The following is a 21,621-nucleotide window of genomic DNA, read 5'->3' on the forward strand; positions in this document are numbered from 1 at the left end:
TGTTGGCAAGGGAGTGGAGATATGGCCATGTTCATTCACTTGGGAGGGAAAGCTGTCAGCGTTCATGGGTATTCAAAATGCACATGCCCTTTAACCTAGTCATTCCACTTCTATGAATAAACACAGCTATACTTTCACAAGGGCACAAAGGGTACACACGGCACATTGACTGCCTCTGATGATAAAAAGCAAACAATAAAACAACTAAATCTCCATCCGTAGGGGCTTAAATACATTCTTTAAAAATAATTTGTCTAAACATACTGCTATAGAAAGATATATTGGTAGATAAAAAAAATTACAAAACAGCATCTATATGATCCCATTTATGACTGTGTGTATGTTACTAATAATTACAAATACACAGACTCATACTCATAAACAGAAAATCTAGAAGAACAAGAAACTATTAATTCTAGTTATCAGTGGAGAGCAAGACTAGAGAACATGGGCAGAAATTACTACCTTTCTTTCACTTCATACTCTTCTGAGTAGTTAAACCATGAGCATAAATTATTTTAGAAGTTTTTGGTTTCTTGAAATGTCTAAAATTAGTTAGGTTGGCACCTTTTTGCCCCACCCCCTTCGGTGAGGCGACTAGAGTTGGATTGTTTTGTCATAGTCTGTGTTCCATCCTAGGATCACCTGACCTCCTAATTTGCAATACATTAAGGTTCTTTGTGCTGTAAAGTTCTATGGCTTTTGACAAATACATAGTGCCACATATCCACCATTACAGTATCATACAGAGTACTCTCACCACCCTAAAACATCTCCTGTGCTTCTTCACCTATTCAACCTGCCTACTCTTTCTCTCCAAATCCCTGGCAACCACTGATTTATCATCTCTATAGGTTGCCTTTTCAGAATGTCATGTATATGGAATCATATAATATGTAGCCTTTTCAGACTGGCTTCTTTCATGAACAATATGCATTTAAGGTTCATTTATATTTTTGCATGGCTTGATAGCTCATTCCTGTGGGATGAATAGTATTCCACTGTTCGGATATACCACAGTTTATTCATCCATTCAACCTACTGAAGGATATCTTGGTCACTTCCAATTTGTGGCAATTATGAATAAAGCTGCTAAAACATTCATGTGCAAGCTGTGTGGACAAAAGTTTTCAGATCAGCTGGGAGCACGACTGCTGGAACATAATGGTGCAACTGTTTACCTTTGTATTATAAGAAACTACCAAACTGTCTCCCAAAGTGGTCACACCATTTTGAAGCCTGATCAGCAATGAATGAGAGTTCCTCTTGCTCCACAGTCTCACCAGCATTTGGTATCGTGTTTAGGATATTAACCATTCTAACAGGTGTGTAGTAGTATCTCATTGTTGCCTTAATTTGCATTTCCCTAGTGACAAATGATAAAGAGCATCTTTTCTATGCTTACCTGCCATTTGTATACCTTCTTTAGTAAGATGTCTGTTCAGATCCCTTGTCTATTTTTCAGTTGGGTAATCTTTTTAGCGCTGAGTTTTGAGAGTTCTTAGTATACTGTAGATACAAGTCCTTTATCAGATATGTGTTTTGCAAATTTTTCTCCCAGTCTGTAATTTGTGTTTTCATCCTCTTAAGAATGTCTTAACACAGAGATGTTTTTAATTTTAATAAAGTCTAACTGATCTTTTTTTTCTTTCATATATCATGCTTTTAATGTTATACCTCACCATGAAAACCAAGGTCACATAGATTTTTCTCCTATGCTTTCATCTAAAAGTTTTATAGTTTTGCATTTTACATTTAGGTCTATGGTTCACTTTGAATTAGTTTTTGTATAAGGTACAAGGTCTGTGTCTAGATTCATTTTTGATTTAAGTCACAGACTAATGGCTGGCAGAAAGGTCTCAAATGTTTGCTGAAAAAGTTCTGAATGAATGAATGTCCTAGTGGGGATGGCAGCAGTGCTGGCAATAGAAAAAATCCAAGAGGGTACTAACACAAGAGGACTGTTGTATAATGCCAAAGATTATTTAAAAGACCTAAAGAGTAACTACGCGTCAAAGGCAAGTTGCCGGCTTATATTCATGCTACAAAGCCCATCGTCAAGTCTAACTAATGGTCAGGCACCCATGGTAGTTATAGACTCTATGAAAGGTTATTATCAAGGTCAAAATTAAGACAATTTATCAAGTCTACATAAACACTTAGTAACAAAATACATAACACATTACTTAACAGATATCTGATTCTTTAAGAAAATATTAATACTTTATATATTGTACTTGAGGGAGACATCTAGTATACAAAGACATTTGCCCTAAAAGTTATTAGTTTGTTGGGGGTTTTTGGGCAGAAATGTTCCCAACAGTGGGTATTTTTACAAAGAGTATCTTTCAGTCTATTTGTAGGGACCTTGATACTATCTGCAGTTATTTTTCTTTGAGTATCTAAGAGCTAATACAAGAATGGAGATATGGGGGAAATGACCTGCATTTGTCAGAACAACACATGAACTGTTGTTTATTTAAAAGGGAAGGTGTGGTCAGCAAGGAAAATCAAATCATTTAATGCAAATTAAATTTCCTACTCTTCCCCCTAAGAATTATTAGCTTCTTACTTTTATAGGAAAAAGTACATACAAAAATGCTGTTATTCTCTACAAACATGAAGGCTCCTCCTACCTTTTTGGTTTTCTTTATCAAATCGTGTAATCTGTTAAAAGAAAATATTTAACCTTTATTCAACTATTCAGTTATAATTAACAAACCAAAGCAGGTTATAAAAACTAAGCAATCCTACCAGTGATTTGTAGAGACTGGAGGCAGGGTTGATTTTAATGAGTTGCAATAGATCCTGCATAGTAAACATCTTAAAAAAAAAAAAAAGGTTACTAATTAGACACATTTTTACATCCATGTTTAAATGATAAATTAGGATATGTTTCTGAATATGAATATGAGATTAAGAAACATGCTTCAGATTAAATAAAAATAAGGTAACTATGCTAATGTAAAATTGAAGCTCTTTCTTATACTTGTAAATAAGTTACAATAAACATGTTGCGGTCAAAAGCATAAAGTATCTTTCCTGATCATGTAACTAACCTCCAAGTAGTTCACATCAAAAATATATGCCTAACAGAAATGGCTAACGCCTTACAGATGACACTCAAATATCTGATGAACCAATGAATAAATGAGTTCCAGAGTCTTTCAATTATAGTTCATTTTTTTTCATTGTTTAAAAATGTAAATGAACTAAATTTTTACTGTCTTTACTACTACAAATGACTAAAATATACCTAAAATATTTTTAAACAGACATTTTGAGTAGGTATTAATTTTGAGTAGGTACATATTTTTATTATAGTATATATCATTTTCTATGTCTACCCTGAGAACATTGATATAATTTGTTTTCGATTGGTTTTCCTTTAAAGAAAATATTCTGGGAGTCCACTTGCTCAAGGCTTCTTGGGCATGGCTCCATGTAAAAAAGAAAACAACAAAAAAATAAATTAAAAAAAAAGAAAATATTCTCCATGGCATTTTATATTAATAAAAACCTTTAAGTGTATGAACTGGATTAATTCCTGTTATAATAATTATATAACTGACTGTTATTCACATAATAAGCAAAATTGTGAAATGTATTAGAAAGCTAGAGAATCGTGGGCCAAAATTGAATTCCTAATACTGATAAATAAAATTTCATTCAAATACTGTACTAACATTCTTACATCCTTAATACTTTGGAATATGAAACTTTGGGATAATTTTAGATAAAATAGGGTAAAAACATAGGAATACCACCAAGAGTAAACCCTAATGTAAACTATGGACTTTGCGTGATAATGACATGTCAATGTAGGTTCATCAATTATAGCAAATGCTCCACCTTGTGAAATGTTGATATTGGGGGAAGCTATACGTGTTGGGGTGGGGGTAATATAGGAACTCTGTACTTTTCACTCAGTTTTGCTGTGAACCCAAAACTGATCTGAAGAAACGAATATTAAACACACACACACACACACACACACACACACACACAGGAAAAGTTTGCTATATCTGTCTTTAAAATAAAATAAAATAAAATAATAGTTTATGTTCAATGGTAATGGTGAAGAATATATAGTTAAAATAATTAGAAGAGTGGTAAAACATAAGAAATGTTTTAATATTTGAGAACTTTAGATTTGTAAAAAAAAATCACATATTCTCACTTCTCTTACATTATCACAAAGAGAAATACCTTGAGAGATCATAACATAGTAAAAAGAGCACATTTTGGAGATCTAGATTTACGGCCCTGCATTGCCACTTACCAATTACATGACCTTGGACAAATCACTTCACCTCTCCTCATGTGTAACACATGAAACACCTGTAGTGTGCCTAACACAGTACCAAGCTCATAGCAGACATTCAACAGAAATGGCAGAGTTTCATCAGACTACACGGAAAGATCAATTCTAGCTCCAAAACATTTAGTGATTCTACCTATCACTATTTTACAAATGACTGAGATACCAAGGAATTAACATCAAATTTAGCAGCCATGTGTTATATAACAAACACATCACGTGCAGATACGATATGATAAATGAGAAGTGGACCAAGCTACTCAAGGAGCACTTAACTAACAAGCAGAGGAAGAAACTGTCAACAGAAAAATCAAAAACAGAAAAGGAAAGACTTTACCTTTTCTTTTGCCAAACCACTTTCTGGAAAGAAAACAGAAAGTGAATATTCATAGCCACATCTTTGTAAATGATCTGCCACTAGAGAGTTAGAGGCGCCTATTAAGAGCGAGCTTCCTTCTACTGAAATAGACCAAGGTTGCAGTTTTCCGTTCAGTACAGGGTGCATCAATTCATGAATTAGCTGGTTTCTGAGCTGCGTCTAGATCAACAAACAAGAGGAAAAAATTTCAGCACGATTGTTTCACTACAGATATACACAAATTTGTCACATTCACTGGAATCTTTCATTTCCAGAATTGTTCTAGATCCATGGCCGAAAGACGAGAGAGCAGCTCAGTGGGTTCTGGAAAAATCTTTATTTCCCCAGCTTCCAAGTGAACTGGTGGTTAGCCAGACCACTTAAGGACTCTTCACTTCACTTCCCTAGAAGCCCATTTCAGCTGCTTATGATCAGGATATCAAGGACAGGAAACAATTCACCACTTCCTCACAACTCTGTGGATTGCTGGAGGTATAAACCTAAACATTCAACAACAGGGGACTGTTATATATATTATCCATACATCCAAAAATGTGCCTGCTGCCACTAAAAATGAGGATTTCAAGAAACTTTTAAGGGGCCGGTCGAGGTGGCTCACGCCTGTAATCCTAGCACTATGGGAGGCCGAGGCGGGAGGATGCTTGAGCTCAGGAGTTTGAGACCAGCCTGAGCAAGAGCGAGACCCCGTCCCTATTAAAAACAGAAAATTATATGGACAGATAAAAACATATATAGAAAAAATTAGCCAGGCATGGTGGCATGCACCTGTAGTCCAGCTATCCATGAGGCTGAGGCAGGAGGATTGCTTGAACTCAGGAGTTTGAGGTTGCAGTGAGCTATGATGATGCCACTGTACTCTACCTGGCGCGAATGAGCAAGACTCTGTCTTGGGGGAAAAAAAAGAAACTTTTAAGGCAACAGGGAAATGCTCATCATTATAATTTAAATTTAAAAAGGATATACACACACATACATTATTCCACTTAGTGGCTGTATTAGAGATGATTTTTCTCCCTTATGCTTTATCTGTATTTTCCAGAGGAGTTTGAAGTATTTTTATGAAACTACAAAAGCAATGAGGAAGGGGCAAAGAAAAATCTAGCTCATTCTTCCTTAATTTCCCATTTTAAATGTAAAATATGCTTTTGAAATGTATACCATAATGAAAACACGTTGAGCTAATCTGACTCCTGGCTGTTAATCCAAAGTATACTAATAAATATTTGCTGCCCAAATTAAATATTCATACGTCTCAATATATCTTAAAGAAGAAATTTTACATTCCCCAAACTAGTCTACATTAAGCTTAATATTTTCTATGTGGTGTCGATGTCTTTCATCCAAACTTATTAGAAAAGCACTTATTAATTTAGGAACCTATAAGCCAAATTTATAAAAGAGCCTAGTCTTACTAAAATGTGTTGTTCTTATATAAATGTCACCCACTATCTTAATGTCGGTTCAATTAATTAAACATGCTCTTTTAAGAGGACTCAAACTCAACATTTTCTCGAACATTTTCCATAGATTATTTCAAGATAAAGAGTTACATAGGGATATAAAAATGTATATCATACTATTATTAAAAGCCAAGCCCTGAATTAATGTAAATGTGGACCACTTGTTCCAGGTTACAGTTGTAAAAGTTACGACACAGATATGCCAAAATCTGATACCTTGAGTGTGTCCAGTATACCCCGATCCTTAAACCTCTGGTATAGCTTTTTGCGCAGGTCATCTTGACTCAACACATCACATTTGGGGGCCATGGTGGACTGGAAGACAAAACGGTTACAAGTTAACTGGCAGGCAGAGGGGATGTGAATTTCTGAAAACAGACCGGTGGCCTCCGGGAAAGCCCTAAGAGGCTGGCGGGGAAGGGAGCTTTAACGAACACAAACAAGAGCCTTCACTTCCAGCAGTCCCCTAGGAGGTGCAGGTGTATCTACCTGAGCCATTGTCAGACGTCAGCTTCCTTCCGAGCCCGCCCGGCCCTCCCCACTGTGGCTCGAGTTCGAGGCCCAGCTCGGGCTGCAGGCCCCAAACGACGAGGAATCCTTGCTCTCAGAGCCCTGCCGCGTCCCGGGCCGTCGGGAGGAACAAGGGTGCCGAACTATTTGCCTCGAACTCCGAACTAGAAACTCTGGCAAGGAAGCGCAGTTACTTTCTCCGCGGTTCAGAGCGGCGGGCGGGGCCGTGACCCAGGCGCGACACTCAACCGCGGCTGGACGGCGGGGACCGGGAGAGATAGGCAACTAGAAGGCAAGGGAAGACCGCGTGTTTTCCCCGCTCAGGACTCACCCCGCCCTTCCCGGAAGCCCGCCGAGCCGAACAACCCGTAGCCCGAGCGTTACGTCGCATACGCCCGGTTGCGCAGCACCAAACGGAAGCTTCACCTACATCTCGCGGGAGTGCAGCCGCGAGGTCTCGCGAGGACTGCTCCGTGAGTCGCAGCTGAAACTGCGGAGCGCGGGTCTCCGCTGAGGTTACGGACTGGGCGTTTCCGTTGTGGGAATCTCGCGGCAGGTAGGGGATGGAACGAGTGGGGGGGGACGGGGGACGGGGGGCGGCCGCGCCGGGTCCCTGGGGGCCGTCCCAGCCCCTGCATGACGTGGATGTTGGCCCTCACCTCCACCCCTCCGCGGCGCTGGGACAGCCCGGCGGGACCCTGGCAGCCCCAGCTAGCTAATCCACGCTGCGTTTCCACCTGCAAACGCCCAGTGTCTCGGGGACTTTGCATCTTTCGCCCTTCTCTGGGCCATTCAGCTAACTCAGGGTTTCTTAACCACGGCACTAATGCCATTTGGAGCGGGAAGGTTCTTTGTTGTGGGAGGTGGTCTTGTGCGTCGTGGGAGGTTTAGCAGCATCCCTGGTCTCTACCAAGTGTCAGTAGCACACCCTTCCCCGGGTGTGACACCAAAAATGTCTCCGGACACTGCCATATGCGCTCTGGGAGGCAAAAATCGCCCCTGGTTGAGAACCATAGAGCTAAACTTTATTTTAGAGTACCTACCATTGTGTGCTCTGGGGAAAGGTGACCGGCACCCAAGATGCTTAAGTCTAATTAGAAAGAAAAGGCACCAAATCTTTCAGAAGCGATAGTGAAAACATTACAGCCAAAGAATTGAACAAGAACTAAGGTGCTTTGTAGACTGCGGAAAGAGTTTAGGTAAAGGAGAGGTGGTTGAAGATGGAAGTGATCAAGGATATCTCTGTGGAAAAAGTGTGACTTTATCAGGGGCTTCACGGGTAGGATTTGGATGATGAGCAAAAGGGAGAACATCACAGGAGGGGGAAAAATGAGCAAAAGAATTAAAAAAAAAAGTCAGGACCCTCTTGGGGGCAGTGAGGAATCTGACCTGACTCCGGAGTTGGGCGCTGGGGGTATAAGGTATCTAAGTACTATGAGGACAAAATTGGATCAGTGTCAGCTTCTGCACAGCACTAAAGAAGAGTAAAATGAGTAAGTATTTTAGAGGCAGCAAGAGTGAGAGGATTATCATAGGAGGTGGAGAGCCTATAGGTTTTTGTTGGTAATCACTGGAGGAGGAGGGACTTAGTTGACTATAAAGGATGGGTAAGGGTTGCACACAGAATCAGGGGGAACATTCCAAGCATAAAGAGAAAAATAAGAACAGTAACTCTGGAGTTGGTACAATCAAAGTGAGTTTGGGAGAAAAAAGTAAACCAGTCAACTCCAGCAGAAGTGGAAAAGGTTGAGAAAAGACATGTGGAGCAATGTGGGAATCATTTTGAATAGTAGTACATGGTCCTGTTGCTGAGAAGCATTAAGGATTTTGAGCAGAATAGTGAAATGATGCAGTGTTTAAGAAGATGTTGATATGTTGTAAATGCTGTTTAAAAGTAGAAGCATTTGACCACTGTTACAAGAAAGCGTCTGTGCCTGAAGTCCCCCTCATTACTGCTCCCACCTTTGGTCCTGAAGTTGAATAGAATTAGATAAAATGTTCTCCAAAAGCCAACATAACCTCATTTAGGGGTAGAGGAATTACTTCTAATATTATTGGGAAAATGTCACATTAGAGACCTGTCGATGGTATTCATACTCCTCCTCATTGCAATAGACATGTCCCATGCCACACCAGTTTACTCTTGCAGCCCCGGGTCTGTTGAACAACTGAAACCACTGCCGATGGGAGCAAAAGGCAGCTTATCTAGAAGTTCCTCTGTAGAGGCTGTAAAAAGGTTTGCCCAAAAAATGGGTGGCTTTGAAACTGGAGTCCTTGAGTGTTGTCTTTCATTTGACTGCAACTTAAGATTCCATAGTTGGAAGGAACTTCTAAGTTCATTGAGTTTATCCTCCCACTCTGGCACTGGCGGTTTCTAGCTGCCCCTTACACATTTCTAGTTTCCTCCTAACTGCAAATGAGCAGCCCTGGGCTTGACCTATGGAGCAGTTTGGAATAAGTCTGTCTAGTCCAGAGTTAGCAAATTGGCCCTCATGTAGACACTGCACTCCCCCAAACCCATATAGCCAACAGGGACAGTTGATCACAGCATTCTTTCTTGCTGACAGCAGTTAGTCTGAGAATCTTTCTCAGCACCAGTTCCTGGCAGTCACTAACGGTTGATTGGAATTCGCTCAAGGGAGGAAGCCTAGGCCGGGTGCGGTGGCTCACGCCTGTAATCCTAGCACTCTGGGAGGCCGAGGCGGGTGGATCGCTCGAGGTTAGGAGTTCGAGACCAGCCTGAGCAAGAGCGAGACCCCGTCTCTACTAAAAAAATAGAAAGAAATTATATGGCCAACTAAAAACATATATAGAAAAAATTAGCCAGGCATGGTGGCACATGCCTGTAGTCCCAGCTACTCGGGAGGCTGAGGCTGGAGGATCACTTGACCCCAGGAGTTTGAGGTTGCTGTGAGCTAGGCTGACGCCACGGCACTCACTCTAGCCGGGCAACACAGCGAGACTCTGTCTCAAAAAAAAAAAAAAAAGGGAGGAAGCCTATTTGCTACCCCTAGCCAAATCCCTTTTCTATTAGACAGCTTAGATAGTATTTTGCCAGACCCACTCCCTTTCCCCATCCCACCCCCTCAGTTTAAACATCCTCAGTTCATTCAGTTGCTTTTATCATTTCCAGAACACTCCCTAGCCTAGAGCCTGCTCTTCCCCCAACACAAACAGTTCAGTTATTTATCCTTTTACAATGTGATTCCCAGAACTGAGTACTTTCCCCAAAGATATTATCAGTAAAGAGGACATTGACATTTTTCTTTTACTTTTTTTTTTTTTTTTTTTTTTTTGAGACAGAGTCTTACTCTGTTGCCTGGGCTAGAGTGCTGTGGCATCAGCCTAGCTCACAGCAACCTCAGACTCCTGGACTCAAGCAATCCTCCTGCCTCAGCCTCCCGAGTAGCTGGGACTACAGGCATGCGCCACCATGCCTGGCTAATTTTTCTATATATATTTTTAGCTGTCCGTATAATTTCTTTCTATGTTTAGTAGAGACGGGGTCTCACTCTTGCTCAGGCTGGTCTCAAACTCCTGAGCTCAAATGATCCGCCCGCCTTGGCCTCCCAGAGTGCTAGGATTACAGGCGTCAGCCACATTTTTCCCGACATTTTTCTCGACCTTGCTTGGACATTGTCTTTCTCTTAATGCAGCCTAGAATTGCATTAACTTTTTTGACCATCATATCAGACTGCTGCCTCTTACTGAGCTTGCAGTAAGTTAAAACTTTAGAGTTCATGTAGATGAACTGCTCTTAATCTAGGTTTCCCTTGTCTTATTGTTGTATAGTTTGCTTTTTATGTTTGTGTGTGTGTGTGAGACAGGATCTTACCCAGGCTGGAGTGCAGTGGTACAATCATAACTCACTGCAACCTTGGCACTCCTGAGCTCAGGCAATCTTCCTGCCTCAGCCTCCCAAGTAGCTGAGATACAGTTGCATGCCACCATGCCTGGCTTTTTTTTTTAATTTTTATTTTGTGTTAGGATAGGGTCCAGCTATGTTGCCCAGGCTGGTCTCACACTCCTGGCCTCAAGTGATCCTCCAGCCTCAGCCTCCCAAAGTTCTGGAATTACAGGTGAGAGCCACTAGCCCCAGCCCAGAGAAGCTCCTCATATCACCAAGTTGATTTCTTTAGTTGTCTCCCTCTCAAAAAAAGCCAAGTTGCCCTAACCCCCAGGGACAGCTGCTATTTCCACCACAAATGAGAGTCCTGGCTCCCTCCCATCAGCCACCAAGTCCAGTCCCTTGTCATGTCATAGGTGCCTTAACAGACTTCAGCAAATTCTCACAAAGGCGCTGTGGACCATCTGAACACAGACTTCACTGTCAGGCCTCAGGCACTGGAGCTTTCAGAAGGTTCTCTGCAGTGTTGAGGCTGCTTAACACTGAAATCCCACCACGTGTCATCCTTGCATTCTAGCATCACCTGACAACACTTTCCAACCTACAACCTCCCTCCTTATTGTAGTTCCATTTGGCAATTATTGAGCACTTTCTGTGTACCAGGCTTTGTTAGGGATGCATGCTGGAAAAAACAGAGCCCCTGTTCTTTTCCACACTGTCAGCCCCACATTGCTCCAGATATCTTCACCTTGACCGTCATTGTCTCCCTGCAACACCTTTTCCACAGTGCCTTGACCTCCATGCCCCGGAGTAAGTGATCTCCCTTTTGTCCTCAGTCTCTTCCTAGAGTGCACCTTCTGCTCATTTGCTGGCACCTCCTTGAGTATTTCCTTCCTTTTCTCTCATACCTGGGCGTTTTCCAGCTTTGACATGTATGTTAGTTTCCTACTGCTACTGTAACAAATTTGCTGCTACAAATTTAGTGGCTTAATACAACAAAGATTTATCATCTTACAGTTCTGTAGCGTAGAAGTCCGACACAGGTCTCGCTGGGCTAAGATCAAGGTGTCTGTAGGGCTGCGTTCCTTTTGGAGGCTGTAGGGGAGATTCTGTTTCCTTGTGCTTTCCAGCTTTTAGAGGCTTCCTGCATTCCTTTGCTGTGGCCCCTTCCTCCATTTTCAAAACCATCGACATCACCTCTCTCTGACCATCCTTCCATAGTTACACTTCCCCTGACTTTCCTCCTTTAATGTCCTTCTGCTTTTAAGGACCCTTGTAATTACATCAGGCCCACCTGGGTGATCCAGGCTCATCTTCTATCTTAAGGTCAGCTGATGGGCAGCTTTATTCCATCTGCAACCTTAATTCCTCTTTGCCACGAACCCTGATGTATTCACAGGTTCCAGAGATTAGGGTGTGGACTTCTTGGGAGAGGGGCCACTTATTCTGCTTGTTCACCCAGCCAGACATCTGGAAACCATCTTAGATTCTTCTCTTGTCCAAATTTCCTAGATTAACCTATTTCCAAATTCTGTGGAGCTACCTCCTGACCACCTGTAGACCAAGCCTTCTTTGGAGATACTTCAAGGGCGCCTATTTAAGGTGACAGGAAAATTGAGCAGACACATACACACTCAAACCAACACAGGCACTTCAATCACAGCGGTTGTTTTATTTGTATTATTTGTATTTGAATTCTAAGTAATTTATGGGTGGGGAGAAGGTGGAGGGGGTCCCAAACTTTTATAAAAGATTCGGAAACACTGATCTAGAGCTTCACTGTCCAATACCATAACCACTAGCCACATGTGTCTATTTATGTTTACATTAATTAAAATTAAAAATCCAGTTCACACTAGCCACATTTCAAATGCTCACTGGTTCCCATGTCGGACAGCACAGGTATAAGACATTTCCATCCTCACAGAAAGTTCCATATATTGCACAGGGTGGAATTCTAGAGTTTGCCTCACCTTTGCCCCGTATCAAATATTTGCTAAGTGATTGCAGCCATTCCCTTCCTGAGACAATGGGGTCATTTTCTCCCAGGGTTTTCAGTTCCTCCACTTCACCTGTCAGTTTTTCCTTGGCAGAATTGAATGAAGAGTTACAGCCCGTCTTGCTTCTTCAGCTGTTTACCAAGTCAAGTCATTGGCAGCTCGAGTCAAGGATACAGTGTATATAAAGAAAGCTCTGTCTCATCCTCTGCCCAGCTGAGTAGTTTGTCACAGCACCCTTGTGCAGTCGGTGGTTCTTTCAGTTCCCTTTCTGTCTGTCTGCCTGCAGACAATCATGTCCATGGGGATGGGGGCCGTGCAGGTTATCTTCTTTATGCATATTCTTCCTTCTGCTGCTGCTTAAATATTTTGTTGCTGCTGCTTAAATGTTTGTGCTGAAGAAAGTAAGCCCTTCCCTTGGCACACTCCAGCTCTGAAACCTAGTCCAGCGAGAATTCATGCTATCATTGTTTACTTTGTTCAGATTTCCAGCCTCCATCTCTCATCCCCTCACTTTTCCCTGGAGAATTATTGCCAATTCTCCTAGTTTTGCACAGCTTTTTTTTTTTTTAATCATTCCTGCTTGTCTTTGTTATCCACTTTTACTATTTGGGCCTTTTTGTCATCTTTCCCCTAAAACAGAGGCAAACTTTTTCTGTAAAGGGCCAGATAGTAAATATTTTTGGCTTTGTGGGCCAGATGGTCTCTCTGTCGCAGCTGCTCAGCTCTGCCCCTGAAGGGTGAAAGCAGCCTTAGATGGTAGTAAGAGAACGGGCCAGGCTAGATTTGGCCTGCAGTCTGTAGTATGCCACCCCCTGCCCCAAATAACATTTTAAAAAGTCCTACTTCATTACACCGAGAGTCTCCTATCTGCCTTTTCTTCCACAGTCACAGCCTTCCAGTTCCAGAGTTAAAAGTGCTAGCTATGCCCCAATTTTCTTTACAAAATGTGTCATTCATTAGGAAATACATTTCAGATTTCTTCTGGTTTCATTGCATGTTCTATGTGAATCAGCGGAGGCCCAGTGAGGCTTGATGAGTCTTGGGCTCTAACACGCCTCAGATGTGTATTCCAGGGGACTGACCATACACTCCCGGTTAACTGGATTTCCACCCCACCTTGCAAAGTTTCTAGTCACCACATGCCAGTGTGTGTGTGTTGATCTTCCACATCATTGTAGATAACATTTGTTGAGCACTTAGTGTGAGCCAGACACTATGCCAGGTGCTTTACATGCATTAGATTGTATAATCCTCATAAGTACACCATAAAGTAGCTACAGTGTTATCGCTGTTTCACAGATGAGAAAACCAACATCCGACTGCCTGTGGTCACATTTCCCTTAAGTGGCAGAGCTAGGCTTGAACCTAGCTTTGTCAGATTCCAAAGCCCTTGTGTTAAATAATACATACGTGTGTAAATCCACCCATCCCCCACCCATCTGTCATCCATTCTTCCGGATGTCTGTCTGTCCATCCAGATTTCAATTATCTGTGCTAAAAAGCCATGGAATCACTGATACTTTCACCCCAGTTTCTCATTTCTTTAGCCAAACTGTTAACCTTGGTTCCAAGACCTCTCACTTTCTCAGAACGTCTTCCTTTTGGGATTATTTCTTCCATCTTTTCTAGAATACAAAACTGTTTCTTCCTTTCTTACAAGCTGATGTATAAGGAGGCGTATCATTGGCTCTTACATTTGTAGAGACCTGTATTTATAGCACACAGAAAGAAGACATATACAGCACACAGTCTGCAGATAAATGCAAGTTTCTCTCCTTTCTGTGTAGATGACATGAAGTAGAGTTGTTTTGAGCTTCCTCTGAAGGATGCCTCCTGGAAATTTCTAAGGCAATCACTTCCTTTGCTTTCTTACCACTGTCTATTATAGTTAACTTACAGGTATCCTCTATTAACTTTTCCTGGTGTCAGTGCTGGTGCTAACTGGTCCTGTCTAAGTTAAGCTCAACTTACTCCACCAGACACACAGGAACCCTTGAGCTAAATGTTCCAAACTTTCAGATGGTGAGGATGTTGTCTTTATGGTTTCATATTAAAGGTCTTCCAATTTCCCTATGAAAATATAGTGTATTAGATTCTACAGGACATATCACAGATACATAATTTATTTAGTCCAAAAGCCATATATCTATGGTAGTATACTGGAAAGCATGCCAAGTTTAGTGGCATCTTCCTCTATAATGTCAGGTTTAAGTTAAAAAAAAAAAATGAATTCTAGACTTCCTGTTAGCCATTTCTGAATTTCAATATTGAGTACTAAAAATATATGCTATTTTTCATTTAACTAATTAGGAACCATATATTGAAGACAATGTCTGGAAGCTTCTATTTTGTAATTGTTGGCCACCATGATAATCCAGTTTTTGAGATGGAGTTTTTGCCAGCTGGGAAAGCGGAATCCAAAGTGCGTATGGAACCTTAAATTGCATAAGAATTTTTTATGCTATTGTGATGATATGGTATAATATGATTTTAGCAGTGGGAGAGATCTGGACAGATGAGGTCATTGAAATCTACCACAATTAAATGAGGCTTGCTCTGGAGTCCCACAAACTGCTAAAAGCCATCCAGGGAATGTCCCTGGAGTTGTTTATTCATCCTTTAATTCAGCACACACTTACTTAGCACAGACTGGCATGATGCTCTGGGTCTCTTTCCCATGATATTTTACTGTGTTACCCACCATGAAATGCTGCTTAAGCACATAGAAACATAGTCCATCTGTAGTGGGTCTGGAAGAACAGTCATGTTTCAGTGAATCACATTTTTCATCAGGACATACATAGTAGATCAATTGGTTAAAAGAGACCCTTATTTCTGTATCCCTCTGCTGCCACTGGGTCTGCAGAACTTCCTGGTTGGGTGGTGCCTGCATGCTGTCCTCCCCAGTGACACCCTGGCTGCATGTAGGAAACCCTAAAGCAGCACCAGAGGTGATGCCACCTAGTTTCTTGTCAAGAATAGTTCTAAAAAACAGGCTTGGTTCAAGAACTTGTTGCCATTCAGAGTAAACAGACCTGTAGAGTCTTGAGATGAGAACAGCCCAGTCCCTTCCATCTTGTTGTAGTAGTCCACGTTCCTAATAAATTGCTGACAATTATGCTATGTTTCTCCCATGCTCCAAAAGTGGACTTTAATGTCCTTTAAGACAAGGGATTAATTTTTTTAATTAATTGTAATGCATAATGTTCAATGTATGATGCTTTTCAACTATTCAGATCTTGCCACCAAAATATGATAGAAATTTAAGGTATTATCTACCAGGTGATGTTCTCACATGATTTTCCTACATTCTTACGAGAACAGTGCTCATTAAAACTTTGTTTTGAGGTATCTCTGTAGTAATAGTTGCCCTGTGGGACACAGTTACTTACATATAGTTTCTGTGTACTCCAGTGGCCTTGTGCATATAAAAATACTTTGTCACACGACTTAATTGTAGTTCTTTCTCCTGCTAGCACTCACCTTCTTAAAGCATTTCTACAGTTTGCTCCTAATGTCTCAAGATTCATCATCAGTGTAAAGTAATGGAAAACACTACTGTGAGCCAGACACAAAATACATCCATTTCTCAAGGTTTCACTTAGTTTCGTCATAGCAACGGGAGCGAAGTAAACATGCTTTAGCTGTGCAGGGGATTCCAGGGCAGCTGGCCTCCTTCCTCCAGCCCAGTTATGGGAACAACCTCCTCAGAAAGGAGGCTGTATTAGTTTCCTGTGGCTGTCGTAACAAAGTACCAAAAAGTAAGTGGCTTAGAACAACAGGTAATTTTATCTCATCGTTCTGGCAGCCAGACGTCCAAGATCAAAGTGTCGGCAGGGCCTTGCTCCCTCTGAAGGCCGTAGGGGAGGATCTGTCCAGGTCTCTCTCCCAGCTTCTGGGAGTTCTTTGGCTCGTAGCAGCGTTAACTGCAGTCTTCACATGGCATTCTCCGTGTGTGTGTGTGTGTGTGTGTGTGTGTGTGTGTGTGTGTCTGTCTGTCTGTCTGTCTGTCTGTCTCCAAATCTTCCCTTTTTATAAATTTACCAGTCATACTGGATTAGGGGCCCAGTCTACTCTGGTATGACCTCATCTTAACTAACTACATCTGCAACTACCCTCTTTCCAAATAAGGCTGCATTCTGAGGTACTGGGGCTTAGGACTTCAGCACAGGGATTTTGAGGGGATACAATCGAACAGAAGTATTCTTCGAAAAATGTATTTTGAAAGAATTACACTGGAGTAAGACTGCATTCCAGGCTGTGAATTCCCTCTCCACATAATCATAGGACAGATCCACCTTCTCTCCAGTTAAGCCATTTCAGCCCACAAAAGGGACACTCCTAGCTCTGACAAGACCATCTCCTGCGCTGACACAGGTGACTGTTCACAGCTGGGGCTGAGCGTGGCCTCCCACCACGCCTGGGTCCCCCTGCCATGCAAACGCTGTCCACCTGAAAGAGGCCTATAGTGGCCAGTATGAGTGTCACCTCCTGAGCCATCTCTCCTGCTCACCTGGTGCCACCGTGCAGGTAGCCCGGCCCTCCCCGCTTCTTCCCGGCCCTCAAGGCCTGGTGGGAATGGCACCCCTTCTACACCGCTCTCCTCCCGTCCGCTCAGACCCAGCCTACCGCAGGTGCTCACCTTCAGGCACATCCATTTCTGTGCTTTTTGTATGTCTTTTTCCTCTGCTATGTGAGCTTCTTAAAAGCAGCATCTACCTTTTTTAAAAGATAGTATCCTTTTGTCACATGCTTAAATGGTTACAGAATTTGGCAACTTCCTTCTTGCAACATTAAAAAAATAATTTTCTATAAAAAATAAGATTTTCAATAAAAAATAATTTTGTATAAATAATTTCAGTTAGATATAAGTAATAAAGGTGCCTTACTAAATAATATATATAAACATGTCATTTATTAAGTAATTAGCCGTTTCTGCGCTTTTTGTTGACATTGAGATTACAAATTTTAAAATAGAACATTATGTGAAAACATAGATCTAAGTGTCATGATAACAATAAGCAGATTGCAGTGTGTTTTCCCCCCACGAAAACCGTCTATAGAATTTACAGAATGAAATGTCAGTATTCTTGATGCCATAGGGAAATGTTAATCTGTCGCTGTTCACACTGTCATCTAGGACGACCACCGTCATCTGAACCAGTTCATAGCTCATGCTGCTCTCGACCTGGTAGATGAGAACATGTGGCTGTCGAACAACATGTACCTGAAAACTGTGGACAAGTTCAATGAGTGGTTTGTGTCAGCATTTGTCACTGCGGGGCATATCCTTATTTTTAGCAGATACCTAACTAAAGCTTGAGTTAACAAACTAGAAGAACATGGAACATAGATACCAGGCTCTGAGCGAGTAGACTTCAGAGTCAGTAAAAATGTAAAAATTTCCATTTATGGGGCTACTTTTATTTTTTTAAGGAAGAAACATTTTGTTTATAGCTAATTTTAAAGCTAAGTCTCATACATAAAACTGAGATTTATCTGAACCTATCAGAGGTGATTTTACTTTATTTTATAGTTACTTAAAGATTATCTTCTCTAAGATAAAACTAAGCTAACTTTAAACCCAGGTTATGTAATTCAACTTCTCCATTGCAAAACGAGCATGTGACTAATTTGGAGAATATTGTATCAACTGACTGCTTTCTGTTTTTCATTTCTAAGAAAGATTATACCTTAATTATTTCACATATGAGATTTATAATGCTTCATGACATAAGGCAAGAAGATGGAATAAAGAACTTCTTTACTGATGTCTATGATTTATATATAAAGGTATGGTATGTTCTATAATTTTTAAAATCTGGTTATAAAAAAGGATTCAAACCTTGACAGGAAACTGAGCTGTTGAAATAACTCCCTTATGCTGCAGTTTTCCTTTCAGACTAGCTTTCCCCCAGTCAGAACTATCTCTGGCAACTCCCTCGGCAGGCAAGGTCCCAGCCAAGTTAGTATGTATTAAGGAAAACAACTCATGGTAGCTATTTTCAAATGATTGTGAAAGTAAACTGCTTTCATTTTTCCCCTTTTGGTGCATATTGTTGATTATTTTTTAGAGAACCCTAAAGAGAGCAAGGAAGCAGCCTACTTAAGGGAAAATTGCTTCATAATTTAAAATGTTTTCCATCTACTGTACAAATAAGTTACAGTGCAATGAATAGAGATCATAAACTGGCAGGAAGTGATTCTTATATTATCAAATAGTCACTCAAGAAGAATGGTGCCATTCTTGATATTGAATTGAAAAATAAAATAGTAAGTAATAGGATGTCATGGTTAAACTGCAGTTCTAACAAGAGTATGTTCTTAACAATTTCAGTATGTTCTGTATTCAGATACGATTTCTTGCATTATCAGCACAATAATAAAATTTAACAATATTCCTAGTCAGAGGTAGCAAATAATATTTAACCCTTTTATAAAGATGGGCACTATCAAGGGATTAAGATATAAAAATTGGTAACACCTGCCCTCATTAGTGATTCCATTTAATATTAATAATTTTTTCTCACGTTATGATATTTATTACTTAAGCTGAGAAGCTGATCATTTAGCCTTGTGTTAAAGGAGATTATTAAAAACATGATTGTTAGAAAATTACCACACAACAGTAACTTTTAATAGTAGTGTGGTGTAACTTTTTAACTCTGAGCATATGGTAGATTTTTCTTATTTTGTGCAGCCAAAGGGCTTTACAGATTAATCCATTTATTTATAATGAAAACAAGTATTTCACACATAGGGCGAGTCCCGAAAGTCAATTTAACTTACACGGGCAACATTTATCATACTGCCATTAGTTTTGTTCCAGGTTCTTCTCAAAACTAAAACACCAAAATAAAAATTTCTTTAGGGGGATGATTAGTATTTAACAATGCAGTGTTTTCAAGGAAACTTAAAAATGTGGTCTTCATGGCCGGGCAAGGTGGCTCATCCCTGTAATCCTAGCACTCTGAGAGGCTGAGGTGGGAGGATCGCTTGAGGTCAGGAGTTCGAGACCAGCTTGAGCAAGAGGGAGACCCCTTCTCTACTGAAAATAGAAAAAATTAGCTGGGCATGGTGGCGCATGCCTGTAGTCCCAGCTGCTCGGGAAGCTAAGGCAGGAGGATCACTTGAGCCCAGGAGTTGGAGGTTGCTGTGAGCTAGGCTGATGCTATGGCACTCTAGCCCAGGCAACAGAGCGAGACTCTGTGTTTAAAAAAAAAAAAAAAAAAAATGTGGTCTTCAGACTTTTGAATGTCTTTGATGATTTTTAATTGAAAACTTTAATTTCCTTTTAGAGACCTATGATTTGTCCGCCTTTTTGCTTTGACAAGCTCACTAATACTTTTCTTCTTTCCTAGTTTGCAATGAATCCATTTTATGAACCCAATTCTCCTATTCGATCGAGTGCATTTGACAGAAAAGTTCAATTTCTTGGGAAGAAACACCTTTTAAGCTGAATGCAGAAAAATTCTGAAATAAACAATGTTACAACAATGGGGTATACTCAGGAATGTGTACATTGTTAGTAACGTGATTAAATAGCCTGGAAAACTTTTACTTATAGTCTCAATGTATCTAAACCTAATGAAATTCCTGTATATTTAAAAATAGTACATTGTTTCATGTTGCTTATCAACAGATTAATATTTGCTTGTAAACAATGGTATTGATAAAGAGCTCCTTATCAGCAATCTTGAAACATTTTTATTTTAAAAATTGAGAATAATGTTTTGACTTTCTTAATTCAGAAAGCTTGATCTTGATGTAACAGTCTAGAAACAAATGTCATAATCATGGTTTGATAGATTTAAAACTAAAAAGATTCTGCAGTAAGGCATGAAATCAATGGCACATGTGTTGATTTATTTATCCATTTAGAGTCCTGGATCCATGTTTGGGAGACTGGGACCAGTTACAGGCCACAGTGAACTGTGTTGTTTCTGTCACCTTGTTGTTGTATTTCCTTCCCCTCAGACAGTAAACTAAAGATTAAGTGAACCTGTTGGTATCTGTACTTGTAAAAAGTTGTAAGGGAATTTTTATAATTGCTGTCAAAGAAAAGCTTGGAGCACTCTTAGCCTTTTAGGCTGTACACCAGAGTGGGCTGGGAGTGGTCTTTTTACTACTATGGTAAGTGTGATTTTCTAGCAAAATAGCAAAAGTCCATTGAAAAACAAGTAATCAGGTATTTTCTAATTGTGATAACTTGATGAATTTTGTTCCATTCTGAATTTGAACAAGTAATTAATTCTAAGGTTGATCATGTATACTTCTGTGAAGTTGCTACCATCAGTTTTTACCCTATTTATTTGACTTCTTAAATAAAGATGTTTGTCCAAGATTGTGGTACTTTAATACTCAAGCTCAGCTGTACAACGCTGCTCCCCTAACAAATAGCCATCCTTTCCTCCAGGATTGTGAGGGTGAGATGGGAACTGGTAACGCATCCCGTGTGAGTATATTACCAAAGGAAAATGGCAAATTTCACATTTGACTGTGTCTTTGAAGGAGCTCCAAGAGAAGTAGAGCAACAAGTGGGACCCCTGAGGTGGGCCGCACAGCAAAGCATCGCAGGCATGAAGGTGTGGAAAAGGGCACTGGGGCACTTGGGTAGGTAGGACCAGCAGCTGATAGGACGGAACCAGGACTGGCATCAGCAGAAAGCTGATCATTAGGAAAGCTAAGCTGGTAAAGCTTGGATCTGGCAGGTGATGTCCCTTAAAGGTTCTGGAACACAAGAGCAATGGGGTGAAATCAGTCTTAAGAAAATCAGGTTTCACTGAGCACGTATATGTCAGCACTAAGTTGGTTATCTCTGTTAGTGCTCAATCCAGATAAAATATACAAATCTAGTTTTGTCCTCTTTCTATATCTAGAAATTTCTGAGGATGCTTCATTAGGTGTCTGTGTTTCCCATGTACATAGATAATCAATCTCTGCTCTGCCCAGCCCATGCTACACCTGTGTTCTTTAACTTTTTGGTCACTTACATACTTCGGGGTTGACAGTCCAGACTCCACCTCCACTAGGTACCCACACTGGTCCATTTTTCTGTTTAACACTTTAATGCCCTAGAAGACACATTGTGAGAGAACTTGCAT

General features: G+C 40.7%; 2 protein-coding genes across 5 annotated transcripts in view; one reads left to right on the plus strand and one right to left on the minus strand.

Annotated features, from left to right (window-relative positions):
• Positions 1 to 7,072, minus strand: part of OFD1 (OFD1 centriole and centriolar satellite protein) — a 32,670-nt gene extending 25,598 nt beyond the window's left edge. For 3 of the 4 annotated variants that reach the window (XM_045537557.1, XM_045537555.1, XM_045537554.1), the window contains exons 1-5: positions 7,002 to 7,072; positions 6,377 to 6,475; positions 4,659 to 4,859; positions 2,755 to 2,823; positions 2,637 to 2,667 (exon numbers count right to left, since the gene is read on the minus strand). In XM_045537557.1, the coding sequence (XP_045393513.1) occupies positions 2,637 to 2,667; positions 2,755 to 2,823; positions 4,659 to 4,859; positions 6,377 to 6,475; positions 7,002 to 7,061 (460 nt within the window). In that variant the 5' untranslated portion in view covers positions 7,062 to 7,072. The other variant, XM_045537556.1, reaches the window with a different exon arrangement.
• A 29-nt stretch (positions 7,073 to 7,101) lies between these two features.
• Positions 7,102 to 20,859, plus strand: TRAPPC2 (trafficking protein particle complex subunit 2). Its single transcript, XM_045537558.1, has 5 exons — positions 7,102 to 7,226; positions 14,828 to 14,939; positions 17,658 to 17,802; positions 18,225 to 18,310; positions 19,879 to 20,859. The coding sequence occupies exons 2-5, from the start codon at positions 14,847 to 14,849 to the stop codon at positions 19,975 to 19,977; spliced, it is 423 nt and encodes a 140-aa protein (XP_045393514.1). The 5' UTR covers positions 7,102 to 7,226; positions 14,828 to 14,846; the 3' UTR covers positions 19,978 to 20,859.
• The last annotated feature ends 762 nt before the right edge of the window (positions 20,860 to 21,621 follow it).

This window comes from Lemur catta, chromosome X (genome assembly GCF_020740605.2).
Source record: "Lemur catta isolate mLemCat1 chromosome X, mLemCat1.pri, whole genome shotgun sequence".
In the NCBI taxonomy this organism is placed as follows: domain Eukaryota; kingdom Metazoa; phylum Chordata; class Mammalia; order Primates; family Lemuridae; genus Lemur; species Lemur catta.